Source organism: Gracilinanus agilis, chromosome 2 (genome assembly GCF_016433145.1).
Source record: "Gracilinanus agilis isolate LMUSP501 chromosome 2, AgileGrace, whole genome shotgun sequence".
NCBI classification, from domain to species: domain Eukaryota; kingdom Metazoa; phylum Chordata; class Mammalia; order Didelphimorphia; family Didelphidae; genus Gracilinanus; species Gracilinanus agilis.
Window position 1 is genome coordinate 320,160,501 of NC_058131.1, and position 22,232 is coordinate 320,182,732.

Below are 22,232 nucleotides of genomic sequence, written 5' to 3' on the forward strand. Positions count from 1 at the left end.
TCCAATGGAAGAGTGAATTTGCGAGAATCTTGGTAACAGAGCCTTGGAGGGGTGCAAGCAGGGTTGCGCTTACCCCTTTTGTCAGGCTCTTGACTGCTATTAATAAATGAGAGATAAAGAAATGGAGACCCAGAAGAACATGGGAGCCAGAGGGAACCTTCCGGATTCTTGTGGTCATCCCCGCACCCCTCATTTTACAGATGAGGAAGCTGAGGCTACAGAAGGGAAATACTTCACCTCGGGCAAATAGTCCTGTCAGTCAGGAACTGAGGCAGGGTCTCGGGACCAGACCCCATGTCACAATCTTCCCTCCTTGAAGCTGTGGAGGGCTTTGCCTTTGCCAAACCTTGAGGGTGCAGGTTTTACTTAGCAAGGCTCATTCTATAATAAGCCCCCTTTGGTAGCGGGGCCTTGGGAGGGCCAGGGGGGGGCCTTTTTACCAAATCACCTATGGCTGGAGTTCAGATGTTACCAGGAAATTTGGGTTTTCTTTATTTAAAAAGAAGAAGAAAGCATTGAAAATGTCATCTGTACTAAAGGCTAGTGGGGAGGGGGTGGAGGGGTAGGGAGGGGAGGGCTGACTCTCCTGACTGCATGTGAAGCTCTTTATAAGCTTCGTATTTATTATTTCTCTCCCCCTCTCTCCCCATTAAAATCAAATGTACTTGGTGCTTTTGTATTCAATACACATTTAACCCTGCCGACTTAGATTTCTCAGGTTTTAAATCCAGTGGGGAATTGGCTAGTTTCCCAACTTTCCCCTGAAGTCCCCCTTGAACAGGGCTCTAAATCCTTCTTAGCATTTTCTCCCCTGATGCTGCTGGTCTCATAACACTGGTGGGGCCGTGCGTGTGTGTGTGTGTGTGTGTGTGTGTGTGTGTGTGTGTGTGTGTGTGTGTGTGTTTGCCCCCACCCCACCCCCCACAAAAAAAAAAAAAGGAAGGAAGGAAAGAAGGAAGGAAGGAAGGAAGCATAACCAGGAAGGTGAAAGTGTTCACAGCATGCTGACAAGCCAGCTTTGCNATAATAATCCTTATGCTGTGGTATCCTCACGCTTATTACCATGGTTGTCATGAGGAAAGTGCTAATGGCAATAGCAATAGGGATTACTGTTGTTATCAAACCTCTTGGAGCCTCGGTTTCTCCATCTGTATATATATATATATTCTTTAAAGTATATATAAATACTTTAAACCACTGTAGAAAGGTGAACGATTATCCTGGTTTTAAAACCAGGATAATCGTTCACCTTTCTACAGTGGTTTAAAGTATTTATATATACTTTAAAGAATATATATATATATACAGATGGAGAAACCGAGGCTCCAAGAGGTTTGATAACAACAGTAATCCCTATTGCTATTGCCATTAGCACTTTCCTCATGACAACCATGGTAATAAGCGTGAGGATACCACAGCATAAGGATTATTATCCCCATTTTGTAGATAAGGAGCCTGAGACAGCATTAACATGGCACAACCACACAGCAGGTCAGGAGAAAGGTCACAGTTTAAATCCAGACCTTATGAACTCCAAACCCATTGCTTTTTCCATCACACCTAGAGTTGTCTGTCATTCTCAGAGTGTGATAATCCCTGTGTCATTTTCTAGACTTGTGTATACATATTGACAAGGATTTAATAGGGTCCAGCCACTGTCTGGGCTGGGAGAGTTTAAACACAGGTGTTAGAATGTTTCTCAGCACTTGGGGAAAATCATCAATTCCAGGTTCACTTTTAGTCTGGGTTGCTTTTACATTTTTTTAGTTGGAGTAAGGAACAAGAGGAGGGATGTTTGTATCCCCTTCATTATTGTTTTCTTCCTTTCCCCCCCCCCATTGTAGTACAGTAGAAAGAACCCTAAAGTTTACAATGATCCAGAGTTGGTGAGGAAACACAAGAATAAGAAGAGGTTTTGGGGGTGTTATTTGTTGGTTGTTTTTCCCCAGTAGTTACATTTGAGAAAAGAGGCAGATCAAAAAAGGTATCAAACTAATGCACCAGATGAACAAGATTATGATAACAAAGCATGGAGAGAAGGCAGACCCACTCGGCTCTTATTTCTCTTCTGTTTCTTTGCCAAAGAAAGTGATACTAGTACTGGATAAGACAGAATGAAAATAGCCAAGAGGTGTTTGAAATGCACGATAAATAAAAAATGTATCAACCTTCCATGAGTGAGTGCATGTTACCAGGAATGGGTGAAGTATGTCTCAGGATTGTGATGGAAATAATCGCTGAACACTCTGAAGGACCTTCAGATGCCTGAGGAAATGTGAAAGGTGTCCCAGGCAGGAGGAAGAGCAAATGTCCTGATTCTCAAAAAAGAGAAGAGAGTCAGTCATAAACCAGTGGTTCATAGCCTTTTTTTGTGTCCTGGACTCTTTTAGCAGTAGGATGAAACCTGTGGACCCTTTTTCAGAATAATATTTTTGAGGATATCTAGGTGATTCAGTGGATAGAGCACTGGTTCAAATCTGACCTCAGACATTTCTTAGCCATGTGACTCTGAGCAAATCACTTGACCCAGATTGCATGACCTTTGCTATTCTTCTGTCTTAGATTTGATAATTAAAAGTTACAGGTTTAAATAATATTTTTGTATGTATGTATAATAAAATATATATAAAAGAAACCAATTATATTGACATATGGTCATTAAAATTTAAAAAAAGAAAAAGTTCATGGACCTCAGACTAAAACCTCTTGCTAAACTATAGTCCAGTCATCTTGACTCTGCTTTCTGGAAAAATTTTAGATAGATTCTTAAAAGAATGATCAATGAACATCTAGAAAAGGAAATGTGATTACAAAAAACCAGCATGACTTGACCCAGCACAGGTCTTGTGAGGCTAACTTCATTTTCTTTTTTTGACGGGATTACTAGATTAAAAAATCAGGGGAACATACTTTGGAGTTTAGTAAAGTGTTTAAGAGAGTCTCTCACCCTGTTTTTAAGATAGTTTAGAGAAATGTGGACTAACCGAATGGCTGGACTTAAAGAGTAAACATTAGTGGTTCATTGTCATCTTGGATGGATGTGTGGAATATATTGACTCTGGAATATGTGCTCTGACCTATATAAAGGCATGGATGGCATTCTTATCAGATTTTCAGATGACACAAAGCTAAGAAGGATAGCCAGAATGTTCCGTTGAATCTAATCAGATGGATTTAATTCTTACAATTGGGTTCAGAAACTAATTTCACAAGTACAAAATGGGGGAAGTGTGAGTAAATAGTACTTTGTCTGAAAAAAGACTGGGAGGTTCATCAACTTAATATTAGTCGACAGTTTGAAGCAGAAGCCTAAAAAGTTGATATTCTCTTTAGCGTAGGGAGATGGTCATGCTTCTGGACTCAGGGCTGCTGGTCAGAAGGCACCTGGAATACTACGTTCCATTCTGGGAGCCACGTGTTGGGAAGGTCATTAATAAGTTAGGGCATAGGCAGCCAGGATGGTGAAGGGCCTTATGGTCATGCCACAGGAAGATTAGTTGAATGACCTGTGAATGCTTAGCCAGGAGAAGACTTGTTGGAAGGAAATTCTAGTCATCTTCAGCTATTTAAAGTGCTGTCATGTAGAGGAAGTTTTTGATTTATTCTATTTGGCCCAAGGCAGCAAAACCAGAAACAATGCGTGGAAGTTGCAGGAGAAAAAAGAAGCTTAAGATAAAGAAAAACTTCACAACTATTTAATCTGCCCAGAAGTAGAATGGGCTATTTCTACAGGTCTTCAAGCACAGACTCGATGACTACTTGTCATGAAAACTGTAGGGATTCTCTTACCTGTCTCTAAGTCCTGGTTCTGTCACTTGATGGTTGTGTGACTGAGCAAGGCATTTCATTTCTCTGATCCTCAGCTCTCACATCAGTAAGATGGGAGTAATAATATTTATTCTTTCTTATTCCCAGGAGAGTTGTATAGAAAGTTCTTTGTTGGACTTTAGAAAAAAGTTATTATCGACTTCCCTAGATCTCAGTTTTTTCATCTCTAAAATGGTAAAATAATAGCTGCCCTCCTACCATACAGAAATTTTTTTTTCAATTTATGTAACATACTTTTTGAAAACATAAAGTTCTATGTAAATGTCAACAATTAACTACCGTTCTGAAAATGTTTCTCCTTTCTGTCTTTGCAGAGTTGAGGAACCATAGGTGTAGGACATTGAATATATATATATTATCAAGGTTATGCTGTCAGACTTGGTTGTTGTTTTGGAAAGTGCTGCTCAATTGCTTTTTTTTTTTCTTTTTCATTCAACTTTTCAAGGAATGGCTTGCAGAATAGGAGAGGAAAGAGGTATCTGAAATGAATGTGATCTGAAATCAACAGAAGTAAATACATTTTTTCCTATAACAACATTTAGATAGTAAAAATAAAAATTATTGAATTTGGAAATTATGGCCATTTGGGCCAGAGAGAAAATGTATAGCTGGCCACAACCCTTACTGTAACTCATTTCTGTAGTGTTTTAAGTTTTATGAAGCCATTTCCTCCCAATCACCCTGTGAGGTAGTTAGTGCAAGAATTATTTCCTCTTAGCAGATGGTAAGCTTGAGGTCCAAGGAAATTGGCATAAATCATAATTGATAGAACTTGGACTAGAAGCAAGGTCTCCTAACTTCATGTCTACCACTATGTTCACTTTTTTCCTAGTATCTCTCTCTTGCTCACAATGTTAAAAGATAATTGCTTCTAATACAACACAGTTTAATTTCTCCCATACTTTATGGGTTGCAAATCATGTAGGGCACAAAGTGATTTGGAAACCTCACATTTTTTGTGGATTCCCAGAGAGCTATAGAGAAATTCTTTCTGAAGACAGCTGTTTCAGAGATGGAAAGTCAGCAAAATTTTCCTTCTTGCTGAAGACCAATGGCAGGCATTGGGAGATGAGACTGGAAACTAGGACATTTTCATTTCTGATTTCCCTCTTCTTCCCTTCCCACATTTTCCCCTAGAGCTTAACTGGACACAATACTGTCCTGTGCTTCCAAAGGACTTGGAGGCACAAAAGTCATTTCTGAATCCCAGTTACTTCATTCACTAGCTGTGTCACTCAGTTCCTCTCTCTGAGCCTGTTCCCTCATATGAGAAATTGAGACAATAACCTTTTTACTACTTCATAACGCTGTTGTAAGAAAAACAAAATGCTTTTTGTAAGTCTTAAGGAAATGAGAATTACTGAGTCATCATCATCGCCCCAGACACAAGCTTTTCTTTGACAAGTGACTCTTTCCACATCCCTAGCTACTGAATTTCTTTTCTTTCTTCAGAGACCAGCTCAAATGCAACCTCTTCCATGAAGCTTTCCCCAACATCCCATCCGGAAGTGACTCATTTCCCAGCTCCTCTGTTGTCTTCAGTCAACCAACCATCAAATATTTATTGTGTTACTATGTGCCAAGCATTGTGCTAGGTGCTAGAGATAGATAAAAAGGAAATGGTCCCTGCTCTCAACAAGCTTACATTTAACCAGAGGAAATAATATGGACCCTCAAATCAATAGAAATTACTTTCCAAATTAATACAAAGTATATCCAGAAATTAAATTAGAGTAATTTGGGGGAAGAGAGAAGCACTTGCAACTGGTGGGAGAGGAGTCCAGAAAGGCTGCATGGGGAGAGAAAACAAAGAATTCTGAGTCTGAGGCAAGGAAGGGGCACCACAGCCACGTGGGCAGCCTGTATGGAGACATGGAGATGAAAACTAGATTGTCATGTATAAGGAACTACAGAAACCAGACCAATTTAGTTGAAATGCAGAATGCATCAAGGGGGAAGTAATGTGTGACTTACTAAACCTGAAAAGAGTAACTGGAGTCAATTTGGGAAGAGCTCTACCTCCTTATCACATTCTACATCATATCAAGGTTACTTGTTATCTATGTCTTACTTTCCTCACTATTAGATTGTAATCTTCCTAAGAGTTGACTGGCTTTTTTTTTTTCACCTTTATATCCCCAGCACTGAGCACAAAGCTCTGTATAGAGTTGGCACTTAATAAATGTTTGTTAAATTAACCCATAGGACCCTTTCCCTTGGGCCATCCCTGTCTATTGAGTGTAGAATAAATAGGCTGTTTTCTGTATGTGAAATCTCATATGTGGAAATAGCATGAGATTCCCCAGAGCACACCAAGTGCAGGTCTATAGCCCCATCACCGAGTCCGTACTCAGAGTTTTGGCAGGTTGGTGTAAGACCTAGTATAAAGCTCATTCTCCCCACAGCCTTTGGGGCCCAGGCGCACCACCTCATTCCGTAGGGATTTTAGACAAAGGCTGGAGCAGTCTTTGTTTTTTAGTTCAAATCATGATGTTTTTATTCACTGGAAGCAATAATTTAGTGACAAGAGCCCTGAGCTTTAAGCCAGGTCCCTTTGAGTCCTAGGACTATTATTTACTCTTCCTGTGACCCTGGACGAGGGTCTTCTTTGTATTCCTGGACTGTTTGGGGGGGGGGGGGTCAGATGAGATGATAAATGTAAATTACTACAAACCTTTAAAATGCTACAAACAATGGCTATTTCTTTTCACGGTTCTCTTTGTCATTTCTGTTGTTATTCTTTTTTAATTTTTGTGGTGGGCAGGGAACCAAACCTAGCTAGGGTCTCATTCGTATCGATAACTCCAGATGAACAGCCCCCTCTCAGACCAGCATCTCCTCAACATTAGGAAGGACAGTCATAAACTGGCGAACACCCATAAGAGAGCACCTAGGATGAGGAAAGGCCTCACAATCATGACAAATGAGGATTGATGAAGGGAGGAACTACAGATGCTTAGCCCTGAGAAGATCTGGAGGGAAAAGAACATGGTTGTCTTCTTTGAGTATCTGAAGGACTGTCAGGGGAACGTGATGTGTCTCATTCAGGTTGACCCCAGAGGGCAGAACCAGAGTTCCCAGCATCCCATGGCCTTAGTGAGGTTAAGATGAGATAATAGATGCAAAGGCCCATAGAAACCTTAAAAAGATATAAACATCCAAGTGGCCCTGGGCTGTGTTTCTGTCTTTGGAGTTTCCCTGGGCACTGAATTCAGTAACTTGCCAGTAAGTATCAGACTAGACTTGAACACAAGTCTTCCTACTTCAAGGTCAGCACTCTGACCACTGTGCAGTACTGCCTCTGTGGTCGATTTCTTGGTGAGGGTGATGTCATAAGCCACATGGAAGGTTTGTATCGGCTACATCTGGGTAAAGATCTAACCTATATTTGCACTACTGTGGGACATTCCCTCCAGTGCCTTTGGCCCAGGCGCCTGCTTCAAGGACATTGCTACTGATATACCACTGTAGATTCACAGGAAATCCTAAATTCCAGTTCACTACTGGGGATGTAGAAAGAATGCTGAATTTGGTGTCAAAGGACTTGAGTTTATATCCAAGATCTTACTTACAAGTTGTACGTGACTTTGAAAAGTCATTCCCCCTTACTGAGACTTAGTTTCCTCCTCTGAAATGAAGGAACTGGACTAGAGAAATCTAAAATCCGTTCCAACTCTAGATGCAAAGGTCTTAAATGACCCAACATCTCTGAAATGGAGAGGATCTTGCCGACATGAAGTCCCCTTGCTTTTTATTCATTGGCAGGTGAGCCACATCACAACGTGAGAGTGCCATTGTCAGGCTCTGCATCTTCCTTTCCAGTATCCTAACTCACTCTGCACTCTTGGCTCTTTTCTCCTCTGCATCTTAGGTCCGCCCTCCAAGACCTCAGGTTGTCAAGCGACCAAAGAGCAACGTCAGCATGGAAGGTCGAAGAACTTCGGTGTCAAGCCCTGACCAGTGAGTATGAAACACATGATTACTTTTCTCCAGCAGAGTGAGCACAAGCAGAGGCCAAGGCTTTCTTGCTGTGGAGCATGTAAATGCCCTCTTCCCCCATTGTGTCCCATCTCCCCAGTGAGGCCAGGCTCTGGGTTTCACAGAAAGGTCACTCTGGGAGCAGAGTTAAATCTCAGAAGTCTTCTTCCTCTGGTTTTATGGCACTGTGTGGGTAGAATGTCTAGAGACTAGAGCTCCTGGCAGAGGTGGTCTATATATGACACCTGGGCCAAAGTCTTTTGAGTTGTAAGACTCAAAGGACACTTAGAAGGAAATGTAATCACTTTGAATCAGTTCCCATATCCTTGTCTTGGCAATGCAGAGCAGTAGAACTGAGTTCTTCCATCCGTGACAATAAACGTTTCCCAAACCAAGGAAGGGACACAGAAAACTTGCCTAGATTACAATGAAGATTTCAATTTTTTTGTTTGGTGAATTCAATAATACTATTTCTGTAGCTCGTGAAGGTTCATAAAATGGTTTTTTTTTTTTTCATCAAAACAGACCTGGGGATAGGTAATATACATATTCTTCCCCTCTTGTAGATGAGAAAACTAAAGTTAAGGGAGAATTGAATTTAAGTTTCCTGGATTTCAAATTGGAAGAGACCTTAGAAATTATATATTCCAACATTTTACAGATGAGGAAACCAGCCCCCATACAGGGGAAAGAGCTTGTACAAGCTCACCTAGGTAAGATAGCATCTGAGCTAAAATTTGAACCCAGGTCTTCAGATATTCTTTGGCATCTATAGACACTAAGGACTTTCCAGGAATGTACCTCATGTTTGCTCTGCCTTCAGAGACTTAAAGAGATTTGCTCGGGACACCAAGAACTTTAATTTGTAGAGTCACGCAGCTGGTACGTTTCACAGACAGAACTTGAACTCTGATCATCTTGACCCCAAAGTAAGCCCTCTATCCAGAATTCCATAGTGACCAAGACTGATGAGTATTAGATGTAAAATGGCAACTCTTCCCTGGCTGCACTTATTTTTTTCTCTAGGCTTCATTGTCCTTCTCTGTAGAATGGGGATCATCATTCGTGCACTACCAATTTTCCAGGGCTGTTGTAAGTGAGAGAGTGCTTGGTGAACCAGAACACATTCCAGAAGTAGGGGCTATGGGAGAATGCAGGCTGCTACATGTTTCAACCCTGTAATGTGGTAAAATTACAATTACTACACAACACTTGTCATCATGGCAGGTTTCAGACCTCTGGATGGCCAGTGGGAGACAATGTCAGGAAGTGGTTACCAAGAAGGAAGTTCTAGGGTTGTAGAATTCAGAAATAATGGAAAAGGATCTTAGAAACCAACTAATCCAAGGCACTCATTTTGCAGATGAGAAAACTGAGGCAACCTCTCCCCAGGGAAAGAAATAGAAGAGGGAGAGCCTTGCCCAAAGTCACACATATAGTAAATAAGAGAGCAAGATATTCCTTTACTTCGAGGCCAAGTGCCTCAGACGTCAAACTGCAGGAAGAGTATTTTCCACAGTTGTCCATCTGCTTCAACTTTCTCCAGGTGTACAAGAGCTGTGTTCAAGGGAAATAGAGTCAGGAGGAAGCCAGGGACAGAAGGGGTCAGTTAGGTCACTTTTTCCTTTTTTTTAATTGTCATGTAAAACTTACTTCTACATTGGTTATTGTTGTAAGAGCAAAGTCATACATAACCAAAACCCCAAAATAAAACCAAATAGGCCACTTTTTAAAAGCCAGTAGTGGCTTGTCTTCCTTCAGCATTCCAGTGGTGGAGTGAGATTGCCCCCTTGTGGCTGAGATTCCTTATTGCCTTAGAGGACCACAAGCACCAATGATTTCTTTTTGTGCTTCCTTGGGATAAAATTATTCTTTCCCTATTCTAAGGAATGGTCCGAGGTAGATGTACTGATCTCAAATCAGATTCTTCCCCTAGTCAGTGAGCATACTTCAAGCTCACTACAGTATAGTATTCAGCTAGCCCAAAGGGATTCTGGGCATTGGAACTGCCTGAAATGGACTGGATTTGCTAATCTCTTTTTTTCACCCTTTTCCTAATCAAATAGAAATGGAGTTAAGAGACAAACCTTTAGTGAATCCAAGGCATCAGAGAGCCATCAATATTATATAATAATAACCATTAAAACAGTATTCTCTTATTTTTTTGTAGCATAGTAATAGCTCTCTCTATCTGAGTTCTCCATCCTCCTCAGTGATATGGAGCCAACCTTTGGTCCTCAAAAGCTGTGCTAGCACAGCACAACCTCTTATAAATCTTATTGAATAGAAAAGCTTCACACATGGATCTAAGTAATAGATTTTTTCCGTTACCCCAAGGATCAGGCCACTGTACAAAGAATATTTTTTGACCACCACAACTCACAAAGACCATCCACTAAGGCGTGGAGCACCCATACAAATGGAATCATGAATCCTTGAATTATTGAGGCCATGATGGCTGACATTTATTTATAGCTCTTTATGGTTTGGTTCTAAAATATTTCATGTGCTTTGTCCCTCTTGTTTCTCACAATGTTTCTTTGAAGCTGGCAGATCAGGAATGATTTCAGATGAGGAAACTGGGGTAAGAATGACTGGTCCAAAGTCACACTACCAGTAAGTGGCAAAAATGGGACCCCAACCAGATCTCCTGATTCCCACACTTTATACCATTATCCTCATAGGGATTGCCTAGATCTTGGTTTTGTGTTTTCCTGGCAGTGAAATGCTGGGGCAAATCAAACTTGTAAAATCCTGAGTATTAGAATACTAGCCTGTCAGGGTAGTGTCAGGGAAAGCAAGCAAGATTACTGGGTCCATCCCAGTCATAAGTAAATTTTAAAATCCTGCTGTAGATTTTATATAAAAGATTGCATTTTGGCATTTTGCTTTGAAGGATGGGGTGTGTGTGTCTGTGTCTTGTGTGTGTGTGTGTGTGTGTGTGTGTGTGAGAGAGAGAGAGAGAGAGAGAGAGAGAGAGAGAGAGAGAGAGAGAGAGAGAGAGAGAGAGAGAGAGAGAGTGTTTTCCCTTGTTTCCTTTTAAAATGACTCTGGGAAAAAATACCCAGCACACCCACTCTCCCATAATGCCAGTGACATTTTTAGTGCAGCCCCAGTGTTTTCCTAAGTGTCTCTCTCTGTCACTCTACCCTCCTCCCCCTTGCCTCTCCACATCCAAATGCCATGTACATCACAAACAGTCCTTCCATGTGTTTTTCTCAACTGTCACCAACTTCAACTTGGCAGGACCAACTCCTACAAACACAGGAAGAATCCAGTGGGGGAAAAATATATTTTAATAAAACAGGCCCTCCATGAAATATTGTTCTAAAAACAACAACAACAACCGTCTGCTTTCATCATGCAGGAAGAACCAAGAACTGAGTATGGTGGGAAATGAAACTTAATAGTACCTGGCCCAGGCCAGTTTTTACTTATCCAGGAGAATAGCAACTAAACCTAACTAAAACTCCCACAATCATCAAAGGACATCTTTCATTTGGGAGATTTGGGTGGCAAAATGCAGTCTGAAATAATTGAAGTCCATGTGGATTCTCAGTATTACTGGCTTCATACCTCAATTCTAATTCCCCAGAAACACTTTAAGTAATTAACAGCAAACAAGGAAGGATGAAACAGATGAAGGACAATACTGTGGGTCCCCAGCCTTGACCAGCAGGATTTTCCCCCCATATTATAATCGGCATGGGAGAGAGCACAGTACCAAAGAAAGAATACAGAGTTTAATATGAAAAAAAATATATATATTAGCTATTTACCACCCCTATGGCCTTGGGCAAGTCACTTCATTTCTTTGAGCCTTAGATTCCTTGTCCATAAAATGAGAAGTTAGATGACTCTTCTGACTCTAAACCTCTATAATCTCTTTCTAAATTCATTAAAAGTACAAATTTGTTGAGTCTTTTTTCCTTTTTTTATAGCTAATTAGTGAAAGTGGTCCTGAAATTCCCCGTTGAAATCCCAGTTCTGAGAAATATGATCAGATCCCAAAAGGAAATAATTATTTTCTAAAAATTCCATTGTTTTTAATCATAGGAATAGAACATTAGAGCTAGAACATGCAACAGTAGAAATGGAAGGGGCCTGAGAACAGAGATGAGAGGAAGCTCAAAAGTTATCTGGTCCAACCCCTTCCCAAAGCATGAATCCTTCTACAAGTCTCTTGAGAAGTAGTACTCAGTTTGACCTCCTTTAGGGATAGATAATTCACTGTCTCCAGAAGTTCATTCTTTTGTTAGAAAGTTCTATCTGTTAGGCATTTTCCTTAGTTCTGCCTTAGAAGAGGAAGAGGAGTCAGAATAAATCTAATCCCTCCTCCCTTACCCCTCTGGTCTTTTTCTTCTCCATATTAAACACTTTTAGTTCATTCAGATGATCTTCCGTTGTCAAAGTCTCCCATCTGAGTCATTTTTCTCTGGATATGCCCTGGCTTGTCATTGACTTTCCTAAAATTTCATACCCCAAACTGAATAGTATACTCCCAATGTGGTATGACTAGAACAAAGAACATTTGAACTTTCTCTAGTTACTATGCCTCTATTTACGGATCCTAAGAACATGTTACCCTTTTTTTTTTTATATTTCATTAAATGAAAATTATTTCATGTAAAGCTATCAAAAAAAGATGAAGAGCTCTATTTTTAAAGGTTGGAGTGCCATGCACATATTTCATCTATTCTCAAAACCTAGTCCCAATTCAGGGCCAAGACAGGTGACTTCGTACAGAAATGCTACTGAATTTGTAGTCAGAGGACCATGGTCAGATTCTGATTCTACTGCTTTTTACTTGTGAGATCTAGGGCAAGCATTTCATCTTTGTGGGTCTCAGTTCCCTAATCTGTAAAATAAAAAAGTTGGACTAGATCATCTTTTAGGGTCCTTCCAGCTCTAAATCTATGATCCTATAAACTCCAGTTGTGGTTTGATGTAGTTGAAGGTGACCCCAAGGGTCTGTAGAGTGAAAAGAGCACTGGGCCAGGTCAGAAGATTGAATTTAGTTCTCTGTTCCAACATGTTCTAGTCGTATGGTCATGGGCAAGTCACTTCAACTCTGTACTTCAGTTTTTTCATCTATAAACGGGACATAATCGTGCTCATATTTCTTCTCTCATAAGAATTAGGAGGGAAAATATTTGAAACCTTTGATTACTCAAAAATTATCATCTAATCCAACCCCTACCAAAATTATGAATCTCATAAAACATTCCCTTCCAGTGGTCCACTTCAAAACTTTGCCTGGTAGAGTGGAATCAGAGGACCTAGATTCAAATCTCAGCCCTGCTACATGTGTGTCCTTGTACAAGTCATTTCTCCTCAATAAGTCTTAGTTTCTTTTTAGACTAGCTGATATATATGGCCCCTTCCAACTTTAAGCCCTATAAAACCTATTAAATCCATTACCCTTCCCTTAAAACAGCTTATTTCATATAATATTCCTCAAATAGTCAGTCCCCTCCCAAAGGATTTTAGCCTGTGACCTGTACTGTCCAAGCAAAGGGCTGGTTTGAGGTTGAAGTACATTGGGAGTATCTACCAAGATGGCCACAGGGCATCGGCAACATCCTTCAGGCCTATTTATGTCACCGTTCAGCTATAACCTCAGCAAAGGTGGCCTTGTTAATCCTTATATGGGAACATTTCAGCACGAGACAGGGCCCTGACCCCATATCAATTATTTTCAAATGTATTCTTAATGTGCTCCCATTGGACCCTCAGTTCTACTCCACAGAGGCCTATTTAATGTTTTGACTGTCTTAGAAATATAATTAGGAAATAAAGAGTAGATTGTACCCCCCCCCCCGTGGCCTCCTGAATCTTGAGGGCGAACAACAACAACAATAATAATTCCCATTTCTGTGGTGCTTTAAGTTGTCCAAAATGCTTTCTTCACAACAACCCAGAAAGGTAGATTTTGTCAGGATTTCTACATTTCACATTTTAAGGAAACTGAGGCTTTCAGAAGTTAGATGACTTACTTGGGGTCATGCAGTTCATTTAAAACAGGGCTCAAACTTAAATTACTTGATGTCCAGTGCACTCTCCATGATATCACGTCCTCAGGAAACTCATCATCTTAGAGATTGTATCAGCCTTGGACCTCACACTTAATCAGTACCCTCAGTACCCTTTGTCCCTCTGTCCCTCTGACCAGAAGGTTGGAGGACAGAACAACGAACTCTTCTCAAAGCCTCCATTTAAAGAAGGCCCTTTGATCAGCTTTTCATTTCCCAACCAACTGTACCCCTTTGGACTGGACTCCATCATGACCATATACTAAGTACCATTCCTTCCATGACTCTGATTTTCAGTTTCCTCTTCTGTATTGTCTTTCTCCTTTAGATAGCAAGCTCATTCGCCTCAAACCTTCCAAACTGGCAAAGATAGCAGAAAATGCTGTAGTCAGTGTTGGAGGAGTTGCAGAGTGATAGGCACACATGGTTGCCAGAGCTGTGAAATGGTATAACCATTATGGAAAGCAATTTGGAATTATGCAAATAATGTTTTTATTGAACTAAATGAATTAAATGTTCCTTTTTTTTTTTAACTTTGAAGTAGAGATGCAGTTCCTGGACTTATACCCCAAAGTAGCCACTGATAAGAAGAAAGCTTCTTCCATATACACCAAAATATTTATAGCAGCATTTTTTGTGATAGTAAAGAATGGGAAACAGTATAGATGCCCATCGATCAGGAAGTGGCTAAACAAATTATGGTACATGAATGTAATGCAATATTACTGTACTATAAGAAACAACTTATGATTGGTACATGAATTGATTCAGAACTAAGCAGAGGCAAGAAAACAATATATGCAATAACCATGACCTGTAAATGCAAAAGCTAACCATACACACAAAAAATCAGAAGTGAATGTATGGGGCAGCTGGGTAGCTCAGTGGATTGAGAGCCAGACCTAGAGACAGGAGGTCCTAGGTTCAAATCCAGCCTCAGACACTTCCCAGCTGTGTGACCCTGGGCAAGTCACTTGACCTCCATTGCCCACCCTTACCACTCTTCCACCTAGGAGCCAATACACAGAAGTTAAGGGGTTAAAAAAAAGTGAATATAACAGGATCTCCCCAATCCAGCCCTCTGTCAAGGCGGGAAACCTGCAGGTATTACACATTGCACATGTTTTGCGACTTTTTCAATGCATTCATCAGTTGGGATGACTTCTCTCCTTTTTTTCCTTTAAAAAATACTATTTGTTATTATGGGCTAGATCTCTGAGAGGGAAAAATGAGAGGAATACTGGGGATAACAGAAGACAACAATAAAAACTAATTTTAAAAAAAGTGTGGGTTCTAGAGGACAAATATTCTTTTTCATATTTGTAACCCTAACACTTAGCACAGTGTCTGGTACATAGTAAGTATCTAATGTTTATTGACTGGCTGACTGGCCTTATAAACCAAAGGGCACCCTTTCCTGAGAGATCCACAAACAGTTCATATGGAAGAAAGGGAGAAGCTAGGGGAGGATGCCAGGTATGGAGAGAAGAATTGTATAAGACTCAGAACTGCTTCTGACCTGTGATGGGGAGCATTAAGTTGCTCCTGAAAACAAGACTTCTGTGCTACTGCTAGAAAATCCCTAAAGAAAAAGAAAAAGGTTGTTGCCATGCAAGCCCCAGGTAGACAGTTCATATAGGAGATGGCATATTGTGATCAAAAGAGTTCTGGCCTAAGAGAGAAAACCTAGGTTCTAGCTCTGCTTTGCCATACACTAGCTACCTGTGTATCATTAGGCTCATCACTTCCTTCTCTCGGGGTCAGTTCCTCTTCTGTAAAATGAAGATGTAAGACTGGCTGGTCTTTAAGACCCCTTGCAATTCCAACATTCTATGCAATAACATCCTATGATGCACCCTTTCTGTTCAAACATCACATCTTCTAACATGCTTTTTCCAGATCTAACATTCTGTAGCCCAACTTCATTTTCAGCTTTGTCCTTCTATGTTTTAAGAGCCCTTTCAGCTAGAATATTTTCTGTTCTCTGTTCTAGAGACTCTTCCAGCTCAAGCATTTTAAGATTCAAGGATGCTATGGTTTCTTACTCCAGATACCTTCTCACAAAAATCCCTAAAGTTTTAATGTGCCCAGAACAGAGAAAAAATGTGGAACAACTCCTCTTTCTACCTCTGGTCCTCTCCTTCCTATCATCTATAAAATGGAGTTGTTGGTTGTTTTTTGTTTTGTTTTGTTTTGTTTTCACTCTTGGATGAGGGAGCCCATTCTACTTTGGGATAAAGTTAGGAAATGTGTCCTTACATTGAGCCTCAGTCTATCTCTCTATAATTTACCCCCATTCTCCTATTTCTGCCTTCTGAATCCAAGCATGTCAGGTCAAATCTCCATCATCCAATGTCTACTCCCAGCGATTTCATCAAGGAAAGGGAAACCTTCTGAGACAAATGTTCTAGCCTCTCAAAGCCCAGAGTTCTCACCATTCTTAGAAGACTCATTATAGGGAGTCTCCAGGAAAGGCATGATTCTATCACACGAATCAAAATCTATTCAGACAAGTTTCTCATAAATAATGCCTTAGTGATTACTCAGTCATTTAGGAGAATTCAATATTATTGGTGTTTGTGCATCATGTTTGATATGTTTATGTCAGGGATATATTTATGTAAACATATGTCATTTAACATGTATTTATATAAGCAAATACTCACGTTTAAGAAAGCACACTGGTAGGCTCAGTGACTGCTGAGATAACCACCATCATCCCTGGAATTCTATTATTTTCTTGAGCTTTATAGAGACCCATGATGAGTTCATTCTCATCTTTCCCCATCCCCCATTCAGACAATGTGGAAGCCCCCCAGGAAGCCACAGCTGGGACAGTACCCCCAACATAACTGTCAAGCAACAACACCTCAGCAAACAGACAGACCTCCATGCTTGAAGTCTTGCAGCCCCAGCCAGGACAAGTGGAATGTGTTGAAAGATCACACCCCCACCTCCTGTCCCTCTGGTTCTCCGGAAGCATTTCCTACCACCATGGCCTAGAATGTGTCTCCATGATGCCAGCTGGGCCCCCCCCCCAGCACGACAGGTCGGGTAGGCAGAAATACAACAGCCCATCGCTCTTCCAGGCCCTTGGCTGGCAGCCTTCCAGGGCTCGCCAAGAGGCTGGTTGTTAACATGCAAAAGCAGAAGGCCAGGAGGGCAATTAACAAGTCAAAAAGGTTTTGGCCTGGCTAAAGCTGCCATCACTTCCCCAGCCTCCGTGTGTTACTCTTCTGGAAATTATGCAAGACTTAACAGAAATCATAATGACACAGCCTCAAAGAGAGAAAGCTGCTTCTCCTGTGCTAGCCGAACTCATTAACCCAGAATTAGAACTGCCTCAGCCTTTTGGCTTCATTGGACCAACAGTAGCCTCCAATTACCATGGCCATGGGCCCCAAGCTGCTGCCAGAAGGAAGGAGTTTTCTAGCAGAGGAATCGAAAGCCCCCAAATCTGTTGCAGCAGAGTAAAGAGCCGGCCTGGTACCAACAAGGAGCCAGATTCACAGCTGACATGAAGCTTGGCTGCATAGCTATCATGCTGGATGACTAAATCTGGATCCAAAAAGATCAGGGGATTTAGAGCTGAAAAGGACCTTAGAGATGATCTAATCCAAACCCCTCATTTTACAGAGAAAACAGGACCACAAAGGTTGTAACTTGCCCAGAAGGAGTATTCAAACCTGAGTCTTCTGACTACAAATCTAATATAACAACTAAATAACAATACCCTGGCTCTATGCAAGAGGCAAAAAAATGGTGGACTGAAGCTAACAAGATGAAATTGAAAGGAAATATATGCAAAATTCTTCATTTAGGCTCAGAATTGAGCTGCATAAGGCAAGGGTGGAGGTGCCATTCTTAAAGGAAGTACTCCTGGTTGCTTTTTGAGGACTGAGAGGTCAATCTGAGGCAACTGCTTAATGCAGTTGTCAAAAGAGTTCATCGGATATGAGGCCACATTAAAAGAAGCCTAGTGTCCAGAACAAAGGAGGTTCTGAAATATTATGTCAAGTTCTAAGTATGACATTTTAGGAAAGACATTGCTAAAGGACCCAAATCACGTCCAGCACAGGGCAACTAGAATAACAGCTAACATTTCCATAGCGCTTTGAGGTTTGCTACATGCTTTACATATATCATCTCATTTGATTCTCCCAACAGTCCTGGGAGGTAGCTGCCATTGTTATGCCTATTTTACAGGTGAGTCCAAGAGAGGTTAAGTTCAGAACTCTACCCAGTGCACCACCTAGATATTCGAGTTCTAGTTGAAAAGACATGTTTTCTGTCCTCAAATATTTGAAGAGCTGTGATGGGGAAGAAGACTTAGCCCTGTTCTACTTGGTCCCAGAAGGCATGGCTAGGAGCAGTGGGTAAACACTGCAGAGAGACATGTTTCGGATCACTGAGGAAAAATCAGGCCTTCTAAATTAGAATCAACCCAAGGAGTTCAGGTGGAGGTTGGATGGTCACTTGTTAATGGTGCTATAGAACAGTTTCCTGCATAAATATTAATTAGTTTACAAACATTTAAGTACTCCGTGGTTGGCACTGTGTTAGACAATGGGTGTTCAAGTACAAAGAAAGAAACAATTGCTACTCAAAAAAGAACTTACAGCCAGAGTGAAAGAAGGGACCAGAAGTCAATATATAAGTAGATACTGCATCAATAGGAAGGGAGGAAATACAAATAAATACAGGTATTGTGGAAGGGAGTTGTTGAGATGATCAAGAGACTTCATAAAGAGGAAAAACTCTGAGGAGGTGAGGAGGGCATGCGTACCAGGGATAGGGATGGCCAGAGCAAAGGCACAGAGATGGAAAATGGAACTTCATATGTGAGGAATAGAGAGAAGGCCAGTTTGACTACATCAGAGTGTGGGAAGAACATTGTCTAGTACAGCTGGAAAGCTAGGTTAGTTAGGGCCAGGTCAAGAAGGGTTTTCAGAGCTAAACACTTTACATTTTATTCTGTTATTGTTCATCCTTCGTTTTCAAAGACCAAGGACATCACGATGTTAGAGTGAGAGGTTCAGTGTGTTTGGCTGTGGCTGATCAGTCCAGTATGGGCTCTGAAGGCTCTACCACAGGTGAGGCACAAGTAATCCATTAGAACATTTGGGATGGAGTTACCTCTGGATTTGCGCAGCTCCCTTTTCCTCTGTGCTACTGAGATTCCACTTTGTGTACTCATGGAGTACAACGCCTTCTTCGATGCTGGCCATGCTAAGCACAGAATCTCAGTGTTTGAAGGGACCTCAAGAGTCATCAGTGCAGTTGGCTCCAATGACTTCCCGTTGCCTCTATGATCAAATTTGTAGCATGGGGTACCCGCATCGTATTTTATCCTAGAGGAAATAGGAAGCCACTGGAGTTGATTGCTCAGGACTTAGACCAGATGACCCCCCCGGGTCCCTTCAAACATTGAGATTCTGCGATTCAGTTATCTATTGTAATGAGAGTGAGCTCTCAGTGAAGTCCTTCCCCATTGCGTCAGAGACTCCATCTTCTTATGACTAGGTCATCATGGTGCCAGGTCTGCATCATCAGTCATTCAGGGCTCCTATCAATGGGAATTGGATTCCTGTTGGGCCTTAGCTTCTCTGCTGTGCTTCTGTCTGTGATGGAAAGGGAAATATATCATTAATGTCCTGTTAAGGTACTTGGCTAATAGCTAAGTTGGAGACGGGAGAGAAATAGAAACCTTCCTTGCTTCTTGGATAATCAATTCATTATTTTTTAAGGATCAGTTATAAGCAAAATACACAGGATGGGGAGGGGGGAGGGAATGCATAGATTAAAATTATCAAAGGCCTTGCCTTCAGAGACTTTATTCACCTGATAAGAGGTCAGTCTAATAGAAACTCAAGTATGATGTGAGGAAAGATTATGGATGGAATTTGGAGTCAAGACACTTGGATTCAAATCCTGACTGCTACTTCCTAGCTGTACAACCCCAAGCAACCCTCTGGGCCTCCATGTCCTCATTGTGGCCTCCTTCACTGAGCTAATTTATAAGGAAAGCATAAAGCACTCCAGAAACTGGTTATAAAGAAGTGTCCCATTGCATACCATGGTCATGACCTACCCCTTTAACCCAAGAGAAACCTGGAATTCCCCCAGGCCATCTTGTAGATTTCAAGCCCCAAAGCCAGTCCTGAGTCTAACCTGCCCAAATGGCCCTGCATACCTGGTGCTGTAGGCATCATAGTATAGTTTAAAAACTAGTCAGACTCTCTTTGGCTCCCAACTCTCTTCTAACACACACCTGCTTGTTATACAACTTTGAGTAAAAGACTTCATCTCTTCATTCTCAGTCTCCCCATCTATAAAATGGGAATCATAGGGCTTGCACTGCCTATTTTCTAGGGCTGCTGTGAGAAATGTACTTTGTAATTCTGAAAACACATTAGAAATGGGAGCTAAAACGAGGATTCTAGGGGACACATAATCAGAGGGGAGCCAAAGTTGCTAATGTATATACAAATTAAAGATTCCTTACAAGGGAATGAAATAATCCTTTTTAAAAAAAATGATTATAGAATCCCCTTCATTACTGCCTGAGACCCACCGTTCTCTGGATTTTTTTTTTTTATCTCAAGTACATTTAAGTGTCAATTAAATTTGAAATACCTACATTTGTCAGCATTTCATTTCGGGCCAGTGTGATGTGCCGACGATTTGTCCACGCATCCTGACACATAAAAAAACTCCCGAGATGCAGATCGTCCTCATTAAAAAATAAACCTGTGCGATCACGGCGCTGCCGAGCACCACGGAGCACATCCCCGGCTCCGTGGCGCTGTGTGGCTGACATGATATTTTAAAAGCAACAGCCGCGGCTGTCACTCCTGTCATATGCCGGGGCTAACGGGAGACATGTTAAACTAAACATTAGAAAGAGATCAGCAAGTCATCTGCATGGGAACTCGGCGAAGAGATTAGGTAGGCAGAGGCTGGGGCAGTCATGTGGAGATGATGAGGGTTGGCGCGCTGATGGACAGCAAGCTTTGCTTTGCCCCTGGAAGGCAACGGCAGCACTCGCTGTGGAGCTGGGCTCCCTGTGACCTGCCTATTCACAGACAGCTCTTTGTGTATAAAATCCAAGCAAGTGGTGGGTGGCAGACTGCAGGGTAGTAGCTGAATTGGGTTAATGAGAGAATAGATGCTTCCCACACACACACCCTACCCGATTCCACTGCCTTAAGCTAATAAAAAATTTAAACTTGGCCGTCGTCAGTGGTTCATCCTTTATCTTTGACAAATATCTGACTGTATGTTTTAGGAAATAACACCAGGAGCTGAATTTAAATAAGTTGATTTTAAAAACTCACCTTGGTATTAATGGAGAAAGGAAAAGCCCCACAACACCTCTCTTTATTGTTTTAGATGTCAATGATGGGGTGTTGATCTCTCTCCTTTCCCCACCCCGACCCCCAAGGAAGCAGATCAAGGTAGGCTGACATCATACCAGCAAAGTTCCTGTCTGGAAGCAAAATCCAAATGTCACCTCCTCTAGGAAGCCTTCCCTGCTCTGCCTCCTTTATTTGGTAATGGCCTTCCCCCTCTCTTTGCCACCCTATCCCTCACATTTTTACACCTCTAAAACACATTTATTATAGATTACAATATATTATAATTATCATTGTTTGTTCTTCTTCCCCTTTTGGACAGTAAGTTTAAAGAGCGAGGAACCTATCCTATCAAACTTCCACACACCCCTTAACACACAGCACAGCAGTCTATACAAAGTGCATAGTAAATGTAGAATGAATGAATGAGGATTACTTTCTATGTGATAACTTCATTGTTTCCTTCCTTTCCCCTTCATTGGGTCATTTCAGAGTTCAACTCTCCATTAACCCAACCAAAGTCTTGAAACACCATTTTCTCACCTCCCTGGGACTGTTTTACTTACCTGTAAAAGGAAGGGATTAGGATGTAGCCAGTAACAAGGCCAAATAGTCGCTTTCCACAAACTTCTCCCAACCTCAAAAGAAAGGACGTGTGCGCCAGATACAGAGTAATTATAGCTAACTGCACCAGGTAAGATGAAAGAACGCCCCCAACCCCCACACAAGGAATCATTTCATGAATTAACCTAAAAGAACTTTTCTACTTGGAGCTCTCATTCAATGAAACTAACCCCCCGTGAATCTACTGCTTACTGCACTGAGCACTGTAATTCACAAAAAGCATGGACAAGCTCATGGGCTTGTGATTCAGAGTCTGCTGATGGAGATCCCTCATGCTAGTCACTTTGCCTAAAACACATCCCCTTCCCCGACTCTCTAAGAAGTGGTATACACTGATCCTGCCCAGTCATGTGAAAGTAAGGATGGAAGAATATCATGTAGTTAAAATTGTGTTGTATAGTACTCAAGAGCTGCA

General features: G+C 41.3%; 1 protein-coding gene across 1 annotated transcript in view; it reads left to right on the forward strand.

Annotated features, from left to right (window-relative positions):
- Positions 1 to 22,232, forward strand: part of DENND1A (DENN domain containing 1A) — a 667,138-nt gene that overhangs the window by 623,112 nt on the left and 21,794 nt on the right. The window contains exon 21 of the mRNA XM_044664250.1: positions 7,700 to 7,788. Within this exon, the coding sequence (XP_044520185.1) occupies positions 7,700 to 7,788 (89 nt within the window). The remainder of the gene's footprint in view (positions 1 to 7,699; positions 7,789 to 22,232) is intronic.